General features: G+C 42.6%; 1 protein-coding gene across 3 annotated transcripts; it reads left to right on the forward strand.

Moving 5' to 3' along the window:
* The first annotated feature begins 14,209 nt into the window (after window positions 1–14,209).
* Window positions 14,210–17,313, forward strand: LOC135549091 (guanine nucleotide-binding protein G(I)/G(S)/G(T) subunit beta-3-like). Of its 3 annotated transcripts, none has more exons than XM_064979150.1 (7): window positions 14,210–14,266; window positions 14,632–14,780; window positions 15,175–15,244; window positions 15,555–15,711; window positions 15,931–16,199; window positions 16,544–16,760; window positions 17,207–17,313. In XM_064979150.1, the coding sequence occupies exons 1-7, from the start codon at window positions 14,210–14,212 to the stop codon at window positions 17,311–17,313; spliced, it is 1,026 nt and encodes a 341-aa protein (XP_064835222.1). The 3 variants fall into 3 exon arrangements, with proteins under 3 accessions (XP_064835222.1, XP_064835221.1, XP_064835223.1); XM_064979149.1 differs by having other exon boundaries at window positions 14,632–14,777; window positions 15,160–15,244; XM_064979151.1 differs by having other exon boundaries at window positions 14,632–14,777; window positions 15,181–15,244.
* The last annotated feature ends 1,819 nt before the right edge of the window (window positions 17,314–19,132 follow it).

Genomic DNA, 19,132 nt, shown 5'->3' on the forward strand with positions numbered 1-19,132 from the left:
ACCACAGTGGCCTCCATCATTATTAAATGGAAAAAGTTTGGAACCACCAAAACTCTTCCTAGAGCAGGCCGCCAGGCCAAACTGAGCAATCAGGGGAGAAGGGCCTTGGACAGAGAGGTGATCAAGAACCCGATGGTCACTCTGACAGAGCTCCAGAGTTCCTCTGTGGAGATGGGAGAATCTTCCAGAAGGTTATGGTAGAGGCCTTTATGGTAGAGCGGCCACACGGAAGCCACTCCTCAGTAAAAGGCACATGACAGCCTGCTTGGAGTTTGCCAAAAAACTCTCAGACCATGAGAAACAAGATTCTCTGGTCTGATAAAGCCAAGATTGAACTATTTGGACTGAATGCCAAGCGTCACGTGTGAAGGAAACCTGACACCATACCTACGGTGAAGCATTGTGATGGCATCATCATGCTGTGGGGATGTTTTTCAGTGGCAAGGACTGGGAGACTAGTCAGGATGGGAAAGATGAACAAAGCAAAGTACAGAGAGATCCTTGATGAAAACCTGCTCCAGAGCATTCTGAACCTCAGACTGGGGTGAAGGTTCACCTTCCAACAGGACAACAACCCTAAGCACACCACCAAGACAACGCAGTAGTGGCTTCGGGACAAGTCTCTGAATGCCCTTGAGTGGCCCAGCCAGAGCCCGGACTTGAACCCGACCGAACATCTCTGGAGAGACCTGACAATAGCTGTGCAGTGACTCTCCCCATCCAACCTGACAGAGCTTGAGAGGATCTGCAGAGAAGAATGGGAGAAACTCCCCAAATACAGGTGTGCCAAACGTGTAGCGTCATACCCAAGAACACTTGAGGCTGTCGTCATTTTGGTGTATTGATGAGGGATGAAAACAATTTAATCCACTTCAGAATAAGGCTGTAACGTAACACAATGTGGGAAAAGTAGAGGGGTCTGAATACTTTGCACTGTATGTCTGACTTTATAGTAAGTACAGAGACATATGATACAAAAGCATTTATGTATGTGTTATAAATTACCAAAAGGGTCTGACTTTAAAGTAAGTACAGCGTGATGCGATATATAGTCTTTATGAATGTGTTATGAATGACCGAAGGTGTCTCACTTCAAACAAAATATTATAGGACACTACATAAAGTGTCAATAAGTAGGTTATAATCCACAGTTTACTGTAGGATGTGAGAGGTACTTAAATGGGTTGATGAACCTGCAAAGCTTGTGTTTGTGTATGTTTCAGAGCCAAGATGATTTGGACTAGACCAACCTCAGACTGCCGCACCAGGTATTTCTCTTCTGTTCCCTTGCTGGGGACCAGCGCTTGATTGCAACCTGTTACAATGGTGTCAACATGTTGTGGCTGATTTTTCAGTGGGGGATTGGGTGAATGTGTGTCGTGGAAACTTCCTGTATTACTAAATAAGGAGAGTTACAAACCACACACCAGTCAGAGTTATACATAAACTTCATCTGAACTTCACCATAGCCCTGTGACTCTCAGATCAATTCAGTGTCTAGAAATGAATTCTCTGAGAGTGCTTACAAAATGGCAACTGAGATCTTGTATAGCAAAGATCCACCCCTCTCAACTCAATGACGAACCACAGATCTGAGGAACTTCACAAAGTGCCTTTTACTTGAAAGAGGAGTATCCCATAGCCAGATAGCATTAGCTATACAATATTGTTCAGTTTGGTCTCCTAAACCGAGATTGTAATCTCGTTCCTGGTACTTCTTAGTACCAAAACATTACCTCATCCAATGGCATATATCAATTGTCAATTCTAGATACTCCCATCTCAAATACATCTCCTCCTGGATTAACTCACAGAGGGGAGTGACTGGCACACAGACATTGTGGAGCCCTTCACATGGTTTAACAGATACGTTGGAAGACACTGTTCAATTCTGACTTCTCCCTTTCTGATATTCTGCATATTACCAGACATGTAAAAGACAAGCCTGACCTCTCCCCTCTCTGGGCCCCAAGTGACTTTTCCCTGGAGAGGAACAAGGAAAATGCAACTGCCAACAGTATTATCCAAAAGAAGACATTCTAATGACAAATATCTCACATAAGCATTATTATGAAAATAAAACATCTTATTTATCAATGTTACCTAACTAATTCTGATTCATCCCCAACATGTGTCAAAGACCTGATCCAGCACTGTGCGGAATGGCTCGTCGTATTGTTGCATGCATATTTGTATACTGAGGAACATGTAACTTGGTTCCAGAAGAAAGACACTTTCAATTTCCTTATGTTCGGGGCTTTCATCAAGATAAGTGTTTCTTGGTGCAATGTTGCCTCTCCCCGGGCTTTTGTGCACACAGCACATACTGTACAAGCCTGGGATATCAACCATTTAAAGTTGGCCTTAGTGGGAGTGACGATATAAATCTATTGGCGTGACCTTACTGAGTAAAATATTTGTCATCAGGCTATGTCCTTTGCTAGCAATAATATTCCCCCAGGTCATCACCAGTTAACACAGCCACAAAGTCATAATTATGGCTAAACCCAACCCATTTCCACTATTTCTCTTCTTAAAATTGGATTTGAAACCTAAATAACTAACTGTCACGAACCTCGCCGAGGATGGTGCCTCTTCCTGTTCGGGCGGGGCTCGGCGGTCGTCGTCGCCGGCCTATTAGCTGCCATCGATTCCCTTTCCGTTTGTTTTGGTAATTGGGTAATTGGGTACACCTGTTTTGTATTAGGGTTTGTTTGTAGGTTATTTAAGGGCACTAGGCCCGCTGGGTATTTGTGCGGGCTTGTTTTTTGTTACTCTGTGTTGGATGGTGTTATTTTGTTCATATCCTTATTCGCCGGACTATTTCTGTCCTATTGTTTGGACTGGCAACTTATATACGCCCTGTGTGTTGGCGTAACCGTTTTTGTTGCGCTGGGGAATAAATTTGACAAAACGACTGAACCCTGCTCTCTGCGCCTGATTCCACCCACCACTCCTAGTTATCGTAACACTAACCTTCCACAAAAAACTGGAAATTCACATTTTTAGCTGCACTGCCCCTTTAAGCATGATTCTATTCCATCCCTTACACATTATTAATGTTAATATGACAGGTATTTGGATCGTTATTCAGGATCATTTGAAGTATTGTCAGTCACAGGTATGAAACGGCCCATTATAAAGACCAAAAGGTAAGACACAGAACTGCTCCAGTCCCTGTAATACACATTTACAAGTCCTCATGAAACAGATATAGTTAGTATAGCACTGTAACACACAGTGTACACAGTATACTGATCACTATTATACCAACATAATAGCTACCTTCAGTACTATTTATTTATTTCACCTTTATTTAACCAGGTAGGCAAGTTGAGAACAAGTTCCCATTTACAATTGCGACCTGGCCAAGATAAAGCAAAGCAGTTCGACACAAACAACGACACAGTTACACATGGAGTAAAAAAAACATACAGTCAATAATACAGTATAAACAAGTATATACGATGTGAGCAAATGAGGTGAGATAAGGGAGGTAAAGGCAAAAAAACAAAAAAAGGCCATGGTGGCAAAGTAAATACAATATAGCAAGTAAAACACTGGAATGGTAGATTTGCAGTGGAAGAATGTGAAAAGTAGAAATAAAAATAATGGGGTGCAAAGGAGCAAAATAAATAAATAAAGTAATTAAATACAGTAGGGAAATAGGTAGTTGTTTGGGCTAAATTATAGGTGGGCTATGTACAGGTGCAGTAATCTTTGAGCTGCTCTTACAGTTGGTGCTTAAAGCTAGTGAGGGAGATAAGTGTTTCCAGTTTCAGAGATTTTTGTAGTTCGTTCAAGTCATTGGCAGCAGAGAACTGGAAGGAGAGGCGGCCAAAGGAAGAATTGGTTTTGGGGGTGACTAGAGAGATATACCTGCTGGAGCGTGTGCTACAGGTGGGAGATGCTATGGTGACCAGCGAGCTGAGATAAGGGGGGACTTTACCTAGCAGCGTCTTGTAGATGACATGGAGCCAGTGGGTTTGGCGACGAGTATGAAGCGAGGGCCAGCCAACGAGAGCGTTCAGGTCGCAATGGTGGGTAGCATATGGGGCTTTGGTGACAAAACGGATTTCACTGTGATAGACTGCATCCAATTTGTTGAGTAGGGTATTGGAGGCTATTTTGTAAATGACATCGCCAAAGTCGAGGATAGGTAGGATGGTCAGTTTTACAAGGATATGTTTGGCAGCATGAGTGAAGGATGCTTTGTTGCGAAAAAGGAAGCCAATTCTAGATTTAACTTTGGATTGGAGATGTTTGATATGGGTCTGGAAGGAGAGTTTACAGTCTAACCAGACACCTAAGTATTTGTAGTTGTCCACGTATTCTAAGTCAGAGCCGTCCAGAGTAGTGATGTTGGACAGGCGGGCAGGTAGCGATCGGTTGAAGAGCATGCATTTAGTTTTACTTGTATTTAAGAGCAATTGGAGGCCACGGAAGGAGAGTTGTATGGCATTGAAGCTTGTCTGGAGGGTTGTTAACACAGTGTCCAAAGAAGGGCCAGAAGTATACAGAATGGTGTCGTCTGTGTAGAGGTGGATCAGAGACTCACCAGCAGCAAGAGCGACATCATTGATGTATACAGAGAAGAGAGTCGGTCCAAGAATTGAACCCTGTGGCACCCCCATAGAGACTGCCAGAGGTCCGGACAGCAGACCCTCCGATTTGACACACTGAACTCTATCAGAGAAGTAGTTGGTGAACCAGGCGAGGCAATCATTTGAGAAACCAAGGCTGTCGAGTCTGCCGATGAGGATGTGGTGATTGTTAGAGTCGAAAGCCTTGGCCAGATCAATGAATACGGCTGCACAGTAATGTTTCTTATCGATGGCGGTTAAGATATCGTTTAGGACCTTGAGCGTGGCTGAGCAGCTCTGAAACCAGATTGCATAGCAGAGAAGGTATGGTGAGATTCGAAATGGTCGGTAATCTGTTTGTTGACTTGGCTTTCGAAGACCTTAGAAAGGCATGGTAGGATAGATATAGGTCTGTAGCAGTTTGGGTCAAGAGTGTTCCCCCCCTTTGAAGAGGGGGATGACCGCAGCTGCTTTCCAATCTTTGGGAATCTCAGACGACATGAAAGAGAGGTTGAACAGGCTAATAATAGAGGTGGCAACAATTTCGGCAGATAATTTTAGAAAGAAAGCGTCCAGATTGTCTAGCCCAGCTGATTTGTAGGGGTCCAGATTTTGCAGCTCTTTCAGAACATCAGCTGATTTGGGAGAAGGAGAAATGGGGAAGGCTTGGACGAGTTGCTGTGGGGGGTGTAGTGCTGTTGACCGGGGTAGGAGTAGCCAGGTGGAAAGCATGGCCAGCCGTAGAAAAATGCTTATTGAAATTCTCAATTATGGTGGATTTATCAGTGGTGACAGTGTTTCCTATCTTCAGTGCAGTGGGCAGCTGGGAGGAGGTGTTCTTATTCTCCGTGGACTTTACAGTGTCCCAGAACTTTTTTGAGTTAGTGTTGCAGGAAGCAAATTTCTGCTTGAAAAAGCCAGCCTTGGCTCTTCTAACTGCCTGTGTATAATGGTTTCTAGCTTCCCTGAACAGCTGCATATCATGGGGGCTTTTCGATGCTAATGCAGAACGCCATAGGATATTTTTGTGTTGGTTAAGGGCAGTCAGGTCTGGGGAGAACCAAGGGCTATATCTGTTCCTGGTTCTACATTTCTTGAATGGGGCATGCTTATTTAAAATGGTTAGGAAGGCATTTTTTTAAATATCCAGGCATCCTCTACTGACGGGATGAGATCAATATCCTTCCAGGATACCCCGGCCAGGTCGATTAGAAAGGCCTGCTCGCTGAAGTGTTTCAGGGAGCGTTTGACAGTGATGAGTGGAGGTCGTTTGACCGCTGACCCATTACAGATGCAGGCAATGAGGTAGTGATCGCTGAGAAGTTGGTAAGTTGGTTAGGATGATATCTATGACGGTGCCCGTGTTTAAGGCTTTGGGGAGGTACCTGGTAGGTTCATTGATAATTTGTGTGAGATTGAGGGCATCAAGCTTAGATTGTAGGATGGCTGGGGTGTTAAGCATGTTCCAGTTTAGGTCGCCTAGCAGCACGAGCTCTGAAGATATATGGGGGGCAATCAGTTCACATATGGTGTCCAGAGCACAGCTGGGGGCAGAGGGTGGTCTATAGAAGGCGGCAACGGTGAGAGATTTGTTTTTAGAGAGGTGGATTTTTAACAGTAGAAGTTCAAAATGTTTGGGGACAGACCTGGATAGTAGGACAGAACTCTGCAGGCTATCTTTGCAGTAGATTGCAACACCGCCCCCTTTGACAGTTGTATCTTGTCTGAAAATGTTGTAGTTTGGGATTAAAATCTCAGAATTTTTGGTGGTCTTCCTAAGCCAGGATTCAGACACAGCTAGAACATCCGTGTTGGCAGAGTGTGCTAAAGCAGTGAATAGAACAAACTTAGGGAGGAGGCTTCTAATGTTAACATGCATGAAACCAAGGCTATTACGGTTACAGAAGTCATCAAAATAGAGCGCCTGGGGAATAGGAGTGGAGCTAGGCACTGCAGGGCCTGGATTCACCTCTACATCGCCAGAGGAACAGAGTAAATGTTTGTGCTGAATACTCAATGTTGGACTGCTCTGCATTAAGTGCTGCCCTGAAAACATGGACCATTACAGCATTGGACCAAGCTACATCAGCCTGGTTGTCTACTTTGTCAGCTTTCACCCAGATAAATGGGAAATTGCCTCAGTAGCAGTACTTGAAAGGGCAGTAGCCAACCAGGAGGAAGGTGTCATGAAATGGGGAGGGATACTGGGTTAGATTGTAGGAGGATGGAGGATGTAGCAGGATAGAGGACTGTAATGGCTGGAATGGAATTAAAGGAACGGGGTCAAATGTAGTTTCCGTATGTTTTATGTGTTTGATACCATTCCATTAATTCCATTCCAGTCTTTACAATGAGCCCGTCCTCCTATAGCTCCTCCCACCAGCCTCCCAATAGTCATGATAGCTTAAGACAGACAGTTGGAGTAAAGTGTTACCACACACGATACATGAACATACACCACATATCAACTGTAGACAATGCACACAAGAAAATCATGGTGTGCTCAATCTGATTTAGAATGTTTCAAATTAAATCATGCCCATTTAGGGTGTAGTTTCAAAATAAATGCAAGGCTGACTATTCTTTCAGGATTTTAAACTTTACTTTATTCAATGTATCTGATAGATACAATGCACATGAATCAACAATGTTGTACATGTGCCAGAATTAGCCAATTATACAAAAGGCTAATTCGCTTGGTCATGGTGTTATAGACATTGTATGCCGGGCCTGGCGATACATTAGATACATCCACAATAATCTCTTACACTGCCCGTCATGTGACCATGTTCTTAGTGGGTCCGGTGTCAAAGGTGACAGGGGTTTGTGTGCTGTACTCTAACTTCCTATCTACCTCCTGAACGTGTTACTAACAGAGGAAGTTCGCTAGCCCATTTCTGTCATAGTTGGTTAGGGGTTAGCTAGGATTACAGCAGGGGAGGGAGGGAGTTGGAGAGAGACATGCAGACTGAGAAAGAGGCACACAGACATATACCCCTTTCATACAAAGAACTAAATCCCACTCATTTACATTTATCTCGTGATCCCTGCATTTTCACAGATCCTGTAACCGAAATACAGGTATACGGGCTCTGTGAGTGGTTCTCTGAAATGTTTTGAGGATAAAACCATTAACACTTCCATTGTTCAACAGAGAGGGAGGAGAGGGAGAGAGGTGAAAGAGTGTAGAGGGAGAGAGCGCGAAGGGATAGAATGAGTGAGAGGGAGAGAGAAATAGAGAGAGAGAGAGAGAGAGGGGGTAATACTAAGTGTCCTACAGGGCCTGATTGAGCTTAATCTACAGCCTTGCACTAATTCTGAGAAAAAGAGGAATGAGAAGATGACTAGGTTTCACAGAACCACAGTAGCTAACAATGTTACTGGAAAGCATCAGTTGGCTTCACCCTTGCACTTCACTCTATGCAGAACTTTTCAGTGCTGACTGTAGAATAAAATCAACACAGAACATCAATCTGTGTTATAAGGTGTTCTAATGTTTTAAAATGTATTATAAAGACTTGGATCAAATACCAAATACTTAACTTGTCAAATACTTTACCTGCGTTCGATTGATTTTGCCTGGTACAATGAAACGAATAGAATAATCGCCGTCACACATGGAAACTCCAAGCTAAATAAAGCACACGCACACATTTACACACAGGCCTGTAAGGTGTCACAACTCGTTCCCAAATATTCAGACAACATATTATATAGTAATGTTATGAGATGTATACTGTGCTGTTAGGGGGGGGGCATGGTGCAAGGGTTTCATGCCTGTTGACACTTTTATCGATTTGTATGCATCACAAGAAAAGATAAAGAAGCCAATCTGTCTTTTATGCAGAGGTTATTCAAATATATTACATTTGTCAATGAGTGCCACTTCCCCTGGCATGAAAATAGTTGCTCGCAACTTTATCACATATTTATTGGAATATCATGGTCCACAGCCCCTTGTTGGTAGCCAGGTAGTGGTGGATAAACTGTAATATCAGTGGATTACAAATCAAGGCCTTTTTGACTGGTGAAGGGGTGAATCTAACACGGGTGTTTAAAACCAACAATCACCTCAACCCTTAACTATTTCTGACCCCATGACACATGCCACAGGGCAGGGTGATTGGTAGATCGCCCTGACATGGAACCTGATCGTTTAGGTTTTCACTTGTAATCCCTCTTGACGAGGAGAATTGTCTCGTTAATACCAGAGATTGCATTGCATAGAATAGACGTGCTTGCACAAGGTTTCTCCAAACATAGAGTCTAATACAACCTATAAAGTAATCATTGCATGGGAGCTATCTAGAATATCAATATTGGACCATAGCTGAGTGCATCAAGGTACAAGGTTTGTTTGTTAAATGGCGTTGGCATTGCTTGCCGCGAATTGGCATTCTCAAGCAACAACGCTTATGTTAATTCATTGAGCGGTAATATTCGTATCAAGGCACCAAAGACCTCTTGAACTCAGACAAATCTTGCTGCGAGTACTTCTGAATCCATACAATGCTGTAATACAGGAATTACTGCAGTAGCACACCCCCAAAGTTCCCATTCATTCCGATCTTTAGGCCCACCCCGATCTTGTGGGATCTGTGAAATCTCTCCTTCGGAGCCACAAGTCAGCTAATTCCCTGTGGCTGAGAAGAGATGATCAACTCTCAAGGTACAGTAGAATTCTCTTTTCTTCTTGTCTCTTCTGTGTCACTTGTGACGCATGTTCTGGTTGGACTGCTCTAATTCCTTAACGAGATTTCAGATTCCCCGGATATCCAATTGGATGCTGATTAACTGGGCTCAACTCATTAGCTCTGATAAATAAATTCAACTCCCCTCAACCTCAACCCCTGCCAATCGCTCAGAAAACCCTACAAAATTCAGCCGCTCCACCAATAGAGTCAGACAATAATACTCTTGATGTCTGGTCATTTCTGACTGCTGCATCATATTACTATCGACAGTGAAAGCTGCCACTGATAGACTTGATAAGAATCCAAACACCACTCATTAGTGATGTGTATTTGTATTTGTAGTTGTATTTATTATGGATCCCCATTAGCTGCCAAAGCCGCAGCTACTCTTCCTGGGGTCCTGCAAAATGAAGGCAGTTTATACAATTGTAAAAACTTTACAATACATTCACAGATTTCACAACACACTGTGTGCCCTCAGGCCCCTACTCCACCACTACCACATATCTACAGTACTAAATCCATGTGTATGTGTAGTGCGTATGTTATCGTGTGTGTGTGTGTGTGTGTGTGTGTGTGTGTGTGTGTGTGTGTCTGTGCCCATGTTTGTGTTGCTTCACAGTCCCCGCTGTTCCATAAGGTGTTTTTGAATCTGTTTTTGAATCTAATTTTCCTGCTTGTGTCAGTTATTTGATGTGGAATAGAGTTCCATGTAACCATGGCTCTATGTAGTACTGTGTGCCTCCCATAGTCTTTTCTGGACTTGTCTTGTGGGGTATGCATGGGTGTCTGAGATGTGTGCCAGTAGCTAAGACAGATAGCTTGATAGCTAAGACAGATACAATCAACATGTCAATACCTCTTTATAAATAAAAGTAGTGATTAAGTAAATCTCTCCTCCACTTTCCGCCAGGAGAGATTGACATGCATATCATTAATATTAGCTTTCTGTGTACATCCAAGGGCCAGCCATTCTGCTCTGTTCTGAGCCAAGTTCAATTTTCCTAAGTCCTTTTTTTGTGGCACCTGACCACAAGACTGAACAGTAGTCAAGGTGTGACAAGACTAGGGCCTGTAGGACATTGATAGTTGTTAAGAAGGCAGAGCATCGCTTTATCATAGACAGACTGCACCCCATCTTAGCTACTACTGCATCAATATGTTTTGACCATGACAGTTTACAATCTAGGTTTACTCCAAGCAGTTTAGTCATCTCTACTTACTCAATTTCCACATTATTTATTTCAAGTTTTAGTTGAGGTTTAGTGAGTGTTTCGTTTGAGTGTTTTGTTCCAAATACAATTATTTTAGTTTTAGAAATATTTAGGGCTAACTTATTCCTTGCCACCCACACTGAAAATAACTGCAGCTCTTTGTTAAGTGCTGCAGTCATTTCAGTCGCTGTAGTAGCTGACGTGTATAGTGGTGAGTCATCCGAAAACATAGACACTCTGGCTTTACTCAAAGTCAGTGAGATGTTGTTAGTAAAAATTGAAAAAGCAAGGGGCCTAAACAGCTACCCTGGGGAATTCTTGATCCTAACTGGATTATATTTGAGAGGCTTCCATTAAAGAACACCCTCTGTGTAGTAACTCTTTATCCACATTATAGCAGGGGGTGTAAAGCCATAACACATAAGTTTTTCCAGCAGCAGACTATGATCGATAATGTCAAAAGCTGCACTGAAGTCTAACAAGACAGCCCACATGTTAATTTTATCATCAATTTCTCTCAGCCAATCATCAGTCGTTTGTGTAAGTGCTGTACTTGTTGAGTGTCCTTCCCTATAAGCATGCTGAAATTCTGTTGTCAATTTGTTTACTGGTTGGACTGCTCTAATTGGTAGGCCTACCATGCAATTGGTTGGAAAAGTTTTCTGAGCCACTCCAGGTCAGCAAAATCAAATACCCTCTCCTCGTAGACAGTAACACTATTATACTGTCGAATGATGTGGAACAGCTTTATTTCGTAGCCATTGATGTGATGTAACAAATGGTGTGTTCTCACTAGCAATGCCGCTCTATACCCCTCAGAATCTCTCTACTGGATCATATGTCAAACCCCTCCGCATCTCTCTACTTAATCTTATTCTCACATTTACACCTTCACCTGTCCCTTTCACCCTTCATCCCTCCTTCTCTCTTTACCTGCTCTTGTCTTTTGACCTCATAACCTGATTTTCTCCTCCAATCGGTTTACCCATCTCCTCTTGCCATGCTCTCTCTCTCTCCTTCCCTCTCTCTATTTCCATCTTCAGGCTTATCCCTTCATCCCTGATCTCCTTCATCCCCTTCAATCCTCATCTGTTCCTCACAGGAGGACGGGAGAGAGAAAGAGAGAGTTTTCACAGGTTGCCTGCAGCCAGTCTGTGGGTGAAGGCGTAAGAGGAAAGAGAGACAGAGAGAAGGAAAGCAGGGCTGACTTGAGTATTGTTGAACATAAAAAGTTGCTTCAAAGGGCTACTGAGGCAGAAAAGCCCAAAAAGACGAAGGACTGCATTTTGTTTGGAAAGGTGAGTGATTTTGGGTGACTTTGGTAGCACATACGTGGAACTACATGGAACGACATTGACTTCTCTGATGATTACGAACACGGACCCAGATCATCATGGACACTATCCCATTACCTAGCTCAGAATTCTCATCCATGATAAGATTTCACAGTTGAAAGACTGGAACTTCATCTGATTTGCAGCCCGGTCAAATGGATTGAATATGAGCGAAATAAACTACTCAATTGTCGGTCAATTACAAGAAGTAATAAATGGAGTTCTCAGATGTGCTCATTTCCACCAGAGGATGAATTCTAATGACATGCAACAAGTGCACTGTAGTCCATGGAAAACTTCTTGACTGCTGTCTTTGCAAGTGAGAGAGAGAGCGACAGAGAGAGAGAGAGAGAGAGAGAGAGACAGAGAGACAGAGACAGAGACAAAGAGCGAGAGAGAGAACTGGTAGGTTCGGGTTGAAATGGCTGTCACCAGTAGGGAGAGACGGTGACAGAATTGAGTAGTTTTCTTCTCAGAATCCGTTTAATTTATTAGGTAACAACAGCATGCAAAGTCGTTATCAGCATTATCACGAAGGTTGCAAATCCTCCCTCATTGATTCTGGAGATCCAGTAAAAGAGAAACAACACCAAAACAAAATCCCAGAGTGAAAGCAGCAAACTGCAGAGCTTGTGCATATCTTCTATCTCACTTTTCGCACATGTATTGTCTCACATGTATTGTCTCACATGTATTGATTTTGTGCATTGAAGTCTTCCTGAATTCTGCAGCCATGCTAATAGAAGGGTGCATGTCTAGAGTTCTTCTATCTAGACAAACAGAAATAGAGGCCATTCTGTGCATTTGTGCAAAGATAATTTCAAAGGAAATAACCAAACGGGAAACTGAAGAAGAAGACTCACATTTCTACCTGATAGGCCCATATCCTTGCCTAGTCTTGTCCCCTCTCTCCACTCTTTCTCTCTTCTACCATCTCTTGCTCCCCCTTTCTGATCCAGTGGTAAAGAGCAGTCAGTAATCGGATGACAGGAGATTTGACTGGAAAAGCCTCCTTTAAGATCCCCTGATGGGGCTTTAAAGCTCTATTCCCACTTGGCACAGACGTCATTTTGTCTAGTTTTGATTTACATTTGATTGAGTTGTCAGCTAATGTGAATTCAGCATGAAATCAACAAGAATTTGAACCTGTTCATTGGATTTAAGTTCAAAGTTGGGTGAAAATACAGAAATTCCTTTACGTTGACGACTTTCTCCACATTATCGCATTGATTCTTTTGTCATTGAAAGTACATGGAAACAATGTTGATTCAACCAGTTTGTGCCCAGTAAGTTGTGCCCACCCCTCCTCGCCCTCTGTCTCACTGGCTCTCATCATAGGTCAAACCACCTACTGAACATGCTTAGCCTATGCTTTGCTTAGCCTATGTGTGAACAATTATTTCTGTGAAAGTAATGCCTTTTGTTAATACTGTATTTGCAGGGATGTGTGCTGTAGTAGTTGGATTCGTTTTTGAGATTTGTTGTTAACCTTTAAGCGGTTTACAAAAGTGGTCTGTGTTGGTAATTGGCCTCCAATTATGAAAACGTCAGCATCCACTTAAAGAGTATTAGGGCCACACACAGCTAACCCCTAATTCCCTCTTGATCATGAAATATTCTCTCTTAAAAGGCATTGAAAGTCAGAGTGAGGGGGGAGAAAAGAAGGTTCATGCTAAATTGTGTCTTAAACTTGTTTTAATTGTAACACAAAATAATACGAATTGAAGCAATAAATAGTCAAATATAAGTAATAAAGTATAGTTGTAAAGTTAAATGAGGCCTTCTAAGTAAAAATGGAAAGTACTCTTGAAAGACAGACATCACTTCCGTAAAGAACTTTAAAAAAACAAAATGGCTGTCTGTGTTACAGATAAAATGGCCAGTAATTTGCCTTGTTCTTCAGATACATGAAGGTAGATCTTGGATATGTCACTAATTCTGCATATTAGATTTCTAGCACAGTGGATGTGGGATTATACCTCGTACCGTACTCAAGAAGGCCAATCTAGGCTCTTGCACCATACTAAATGACGAAAGCACCTGATTGGTTTAGTTTAGGGGGTCAGAGGCCATGGGGGAGTTACTGGAGCAATGAGTCCAGTTACGTTCTCCTCAAACAGATGGCCACCGTATACAGTATATCTACTGCACATATTTGAGAACATGAATTCTCAGTTCTATTTAATTAAGGTCTTCGTTACATGATTGAGTTCTACATTGCCTACATTTTACAACGAGGACAGCATTTTTGCCAAGCCTTGATCTGTATATGATTGCAATCAAATAAGTTCTAAACATAAAACTATTTTCCTTTTCTCTTTCTCCCTTTTCATCTAGTCTGCAATTTTTTTCTCCAGCGGTAACAGCCCCTATCAACCGTTGCCATGGGTGAAATGGACACGTTAAAAAAGGAGGCCGATGGTCTGAAGGCCCAGATTGAAGTGAGTCTCGTTATCACAGCATGTCAATGGTTGCCACAAGACACATTCTTTACAATCTTCAATATCACCCCAGTCAAAAAAGACAATCAGATAAATAACTTGGAATTATAGTACCAATAATGCACAAGAATTCATGTACAGAGTTGATAACATGTAGCCTACATTTAGTTTCCTCCACATACCAGCACTGGCATGGAGATAAAGTTATACTAAGACATTGTAAGCAGTGTCTGGTTCCTGAAAAATGTATATACAACAGAAGTATGGAAAGCATTCTGCTCCAAACAATCTATGCTTATTTTTCTACAACTATTTGACTCTTCACTTATTCCTCTCCTATCTGTGAATCCCTTTCCCACCACTAGGCAGGCCGCAAGGCGGTCAATGACACCACCATGGCCACTCTAGCATCTGGTGTGGCGGCTGCACCACGTGTTCAGCTGAAAAACAGAAAGACATTGAAGGGCCACTTGGCCAAAATCTACGGCTTGCACTGGTCTGCTGATAACAGGTGAGAAGGTGTTCTTGTCCAGATAGCTGGGAATGGGGATGGCGCCAGGGACAGTCGAGCTCACCATAGACGCCCCACCACTACCACTAGCCAGTGTGGAATAGGGACTATTGAAAAACATAGAGAAGGTCTGCCTTGAGCAAGACAGAGAAGGTCGATACAAGGGGTTGTCTGATGCGCCACTCAAACCAAATGGGCTCTGCTATCTAAAGGTCCCATTGTTTAATGTGTCCACGATGGCATGCAGGTGTCATGGGGTTCAATGAAAATGCTTTCATTGTTTCAAATGTTGCATTGTCAAAGTATTGAGCCAGATTCATATTGGACCTCGTGCCTAAATCCTGTTCACAGAATTTGATACACTGACTAGCCACTTGTTGAGCTTTCTTTTTCTCTCCAACAGGCACATGGTCAGTGCCTCACAGGATGGCAAGCTTCTTATTTGGGACACCTACACCGGCAACAAGGTAAGGAGTGATCACTGATTAGTCATCATCTTCACATCTCTAACTATTTTCCTCTTAATGCATAGGATTTATATAGAGAACTTTCTACTTGGTTTGCAAATGTATGGAGTAAATCCCTACTTCAACCACCGATGTGTAGAAGCAGTACCCACTTTTCTTTTAGATTGTCTTGACTTTGACTACACACTACACACTCTACGAATGTATTTATATGCTATAAGTCAGCTAGTTGGGTATTTTAAGTCTTCTAACCTTGAGACAAAGCGAACTAGAAAGTGAGTGGTTAAGCATTCTTCTCCCCGCCCTCCAGGTATATGCCGTCCCCCTCAAGTCCTCCTGGGTAATGAGTTGCTCCATGGCCCCTTCTGGCAATCTGGTGGCCAGCGGAGGTCTGGATAACATGTGCACCATCGCCAATATCAAGGGTGCCAGCCCAAAGACCCTCAGGGAGCTGGATGCACATGAAGGTGGGTATCATAGTACAATGTCTGCTTCATCCGAGTTATCGTCAACTCCGATACCACCTGGATTTACGGTCAACTCCGTGACCAACTGGGTTATGGTCAACTCCGTGACCAACTACAAGAGATTTCATTAAAAGCGTGTTCATAAATTGGATGATATCCAAATACGTAGGAAATAAGTAGTACAAACAATAACATTCTATCTTTCTCCTTCCATCTCAGGCTACCTTTCTCATAGCCGCTTTCTGAGCGACACTGAGATCCTCACAGCATCCGGTGACACCACTTGTTGCCTGTGGGATCTGGAGACTGGCAAGCAGAAGGTGATCTACAAGAGCCACGTGGGTGACTGTATGTGCCTGGCCTTGTCACCAGACCAGAACACTTTCATCTCAGGGGCATGTGACTCCAGCGCCAAGCTGTGGGACATAAGAGATGGCGGCTGCAAGCAGACCTTCATCGGCCACACGAGTGACATTAACGCCATTGCGGTGAGCACATAAGACACGCCCCAGGGTTTTTCCTGGTCAGAATGACTCTGAATGATCTATATACTGTAGTGACCTTAACCCAACAACTATCGACCTTGTCAAGATGTTGGGTTGCAGGTACAAGATTCTAGTTTCGAGCTCCGGTTGAGACTACCCACGTGACTTCAGTAGTCAGGGGGTAGGGCGATCCAAAATCGAAACATAATTTAGCTTCACAACACCGAAACTTTCCAAGGAGTCTGTACTTTGCTAACTCAGTCAACTCACCAGGCAAACTAACCTTCAAGTTCAAAACATGTCAAAACAAAACACTACATACTGAAATGGCCTTCTTTATACCCCAGTTCTACCCTAGTGGCACTGCAGTTATCACAGGTTCCGATGACTGCACCCTCAAGATGTACGACCTCCGTGCTGACCAAGAGGTCAATGGCTACCAGGACGCTGCATTGAATGCTGGCGTCACGTCAGTCTCCCTCTCCAGCTCAGGACGCCTCATCTTCGCCGGCTACGACAACTTCAACTGCAACATCTGGGATTCTCTGAAGGCCGAGAAAATTGGTGAGTAAAAGCGTAGGGTGAAACCAGTCAGAGAGAAGGGAGAGGACTGGGGGAGGGGTGAAAAGGAGTGAGTAGAGACAGAGACAAACAAAGAGAACAGTCAATGTAAAGGGAGGGAGGCAGAAGAGGAGATAGATGGCATGAGTGAAAAATCTGCCCTGTGCCCTTGAGCAAGGCACGTAACCCTAATTGCTCCTGAAAGTTGTTCTTGATAGGAGCATCTGCTAAATGGCTCAAATGTAAATGTAAATAAGTAGGTGGTTTAAACACAGGTAATGAAAGGGAGAAAGCGTATAGTCAAAGAAGTCTGGATGAGAGGCAGTCAATCAAAGAAACACGGGTAAAAAGGGAATATAAAATAGAACTGCATCATTTGCATCAGTGTGGATGACTATTTTCTTCTTCTGTCATTTCTCTCTCTCTCTCTCTCTTTCTCTCTCTCTCAGGTGTTCTGTCTGGCCATGACAACAGAGTGAGCTGCATTGGGGTGCCAGACGATGGATTGGGAGTCTGCACAGGATCCTGGGATAGCTTCCTGAAGATCTGGAACTGAGCTGGTCCTCCAGAGGCAACATTGGGAAAGAGAGAGGGGAAGACAGGGAGGAGGGGGGTGGATGGAGCTAGAGGAGGAGAGGAGAAGGGGTTAAACACAAGCCTGAGAAATAAGGATGCTCATTTTGGGATTGGGGAGATATCAGGCGGAGCATGTTTGTCGTACCAGTTCACATAATTTCTTCCCTTCTCTCTCTCCCCTCCTTTTCATCTATGTATGCAATGTGAGAGGTGGTGAATGGGACTTCATAGAACATACTGTATAAATGACATCGACAGCAGAACAAAATGCAGCCACACTACGTGTACACATGAGAATTTTAAAGTTATTGTTAAGACTATCAATACCGAGACAACGACAAACATAAAAAAATAGGATTGTTTGAAATAATAAATGAATTAATGAAGAAAATATGCTCTACTTGTATCTAAGGTGAGAGTGACAATTGCACATATAGATTTTTGACAATAAAAATGTGAAATAAATACAGAAATATAATGAACATCAATAAAGATTTAGTATTACAGATGTATTTTTATTGTTTTGAGATCTTTGATGTATAAAGCCCACACTTATTAGCTGAAAGTTGATATGTACATTTATTTACATTTAGGTAATTTATAATTTATTGGACTGCAGAGTTGATGTACAGTGCCGTTTGGTCACACAAATCCAATGTATGATGCCATTTTGGGCCTATGATGATACATGCTAACCAGTAGCATCCTCTGTCTTTGCCCCAAAATGGCTGCCATCACCAATCACCAACAAAATTAAACCATGTTCAATCACATACATCCGAGTTTGCATTCTTGAATCCTACTTCAAGAAAAAGGTTCTTGAGGTGTTACATATCAGATACCAATATATTCCCTCCCAACTGCATTTTGTAGCACTTTCACACATCGGCAGTAACTCTGTAAACATGCTATGTTTGTTGAAAAACCTTTCTAATAAACCTAGAATACTGCATTAACACCATGTCTGTGTATTTGTGCTTTGACAGTCAACCATTTAGAACAGAGTTTGACCAGGCTAATGTATACAGTTGTATTTCATATACAGACCTCTTTCTGGAGGACATTACTAAATGTTTTAGTTATGTGTCTTTACTTCAGTTTGTTTCTTTTCTTTTTTGTGAGGTTTTTGTTTTGCTCATACACCTTGTGTTTGTCGTCTTATGTAAAAAAAAAAGCTCACATGCTGTACTCCAATGCTTCATAATAAAACACAATTTAAACAGAACATAAACATAACTACTCAACCTGTGGAAACATTGATAAGCGACCACGTTTTGAGGGGGGGGGGGCGGTTTGCACTGGCTGAATGTTGATTTGGAACTAGGTTGCCTACGCGGTGTGAGCCAGATGGCCCCCGCCTCTGGCCGATGTTGAAGTCGGCTTGAAGAATATAAGAACTGACAACTCATGACATCCACAAGATCATTTTATTTGACGTAGGTTCAGAACATTGAATAATGAGTAGGATTCTGTGTTTTGACGTGCAAAAGTGATCGCTTTTGATAAGAACGCTTTATCTGAGTTCCCAATGAAAACTAGTTTAAAAATTAGAACATACACTACCGTTCAAAAGATTGGGGTAACTTAGAAATGTCCTTGTTTTTGAAATAAAAGCAATTTCTTTCATTAAAATAACATCAAATTGATCAGGAATACAGTGGAGACATTGTTAATGTTGTAAATGACTATTGTAGCTGGAAACGGCTGACTTTTTTAATGGAATATCTACCTAGGTGTACAGAGGCCCATTATCAGCAACCATCACTCCTGTGTTCCAAAGGCACATTGTGTTAGCTAAT

Source organism: Oncorhynchus masou, chromosome 12 (genome assembly GCF_036934945.1).
Source record: "Oncorhynchus masou masou isolate Uvic2021 chromosome 12, UVic_Omas_1.1, whole genome shotgun sequence".
Taxonomy (NCBI): Eukaryota; Metazoa; Chordata; class Actinopteri; order Salmoniformes; family Salmonidae; genus Oncorhynchus; species Oncorhynchus masou.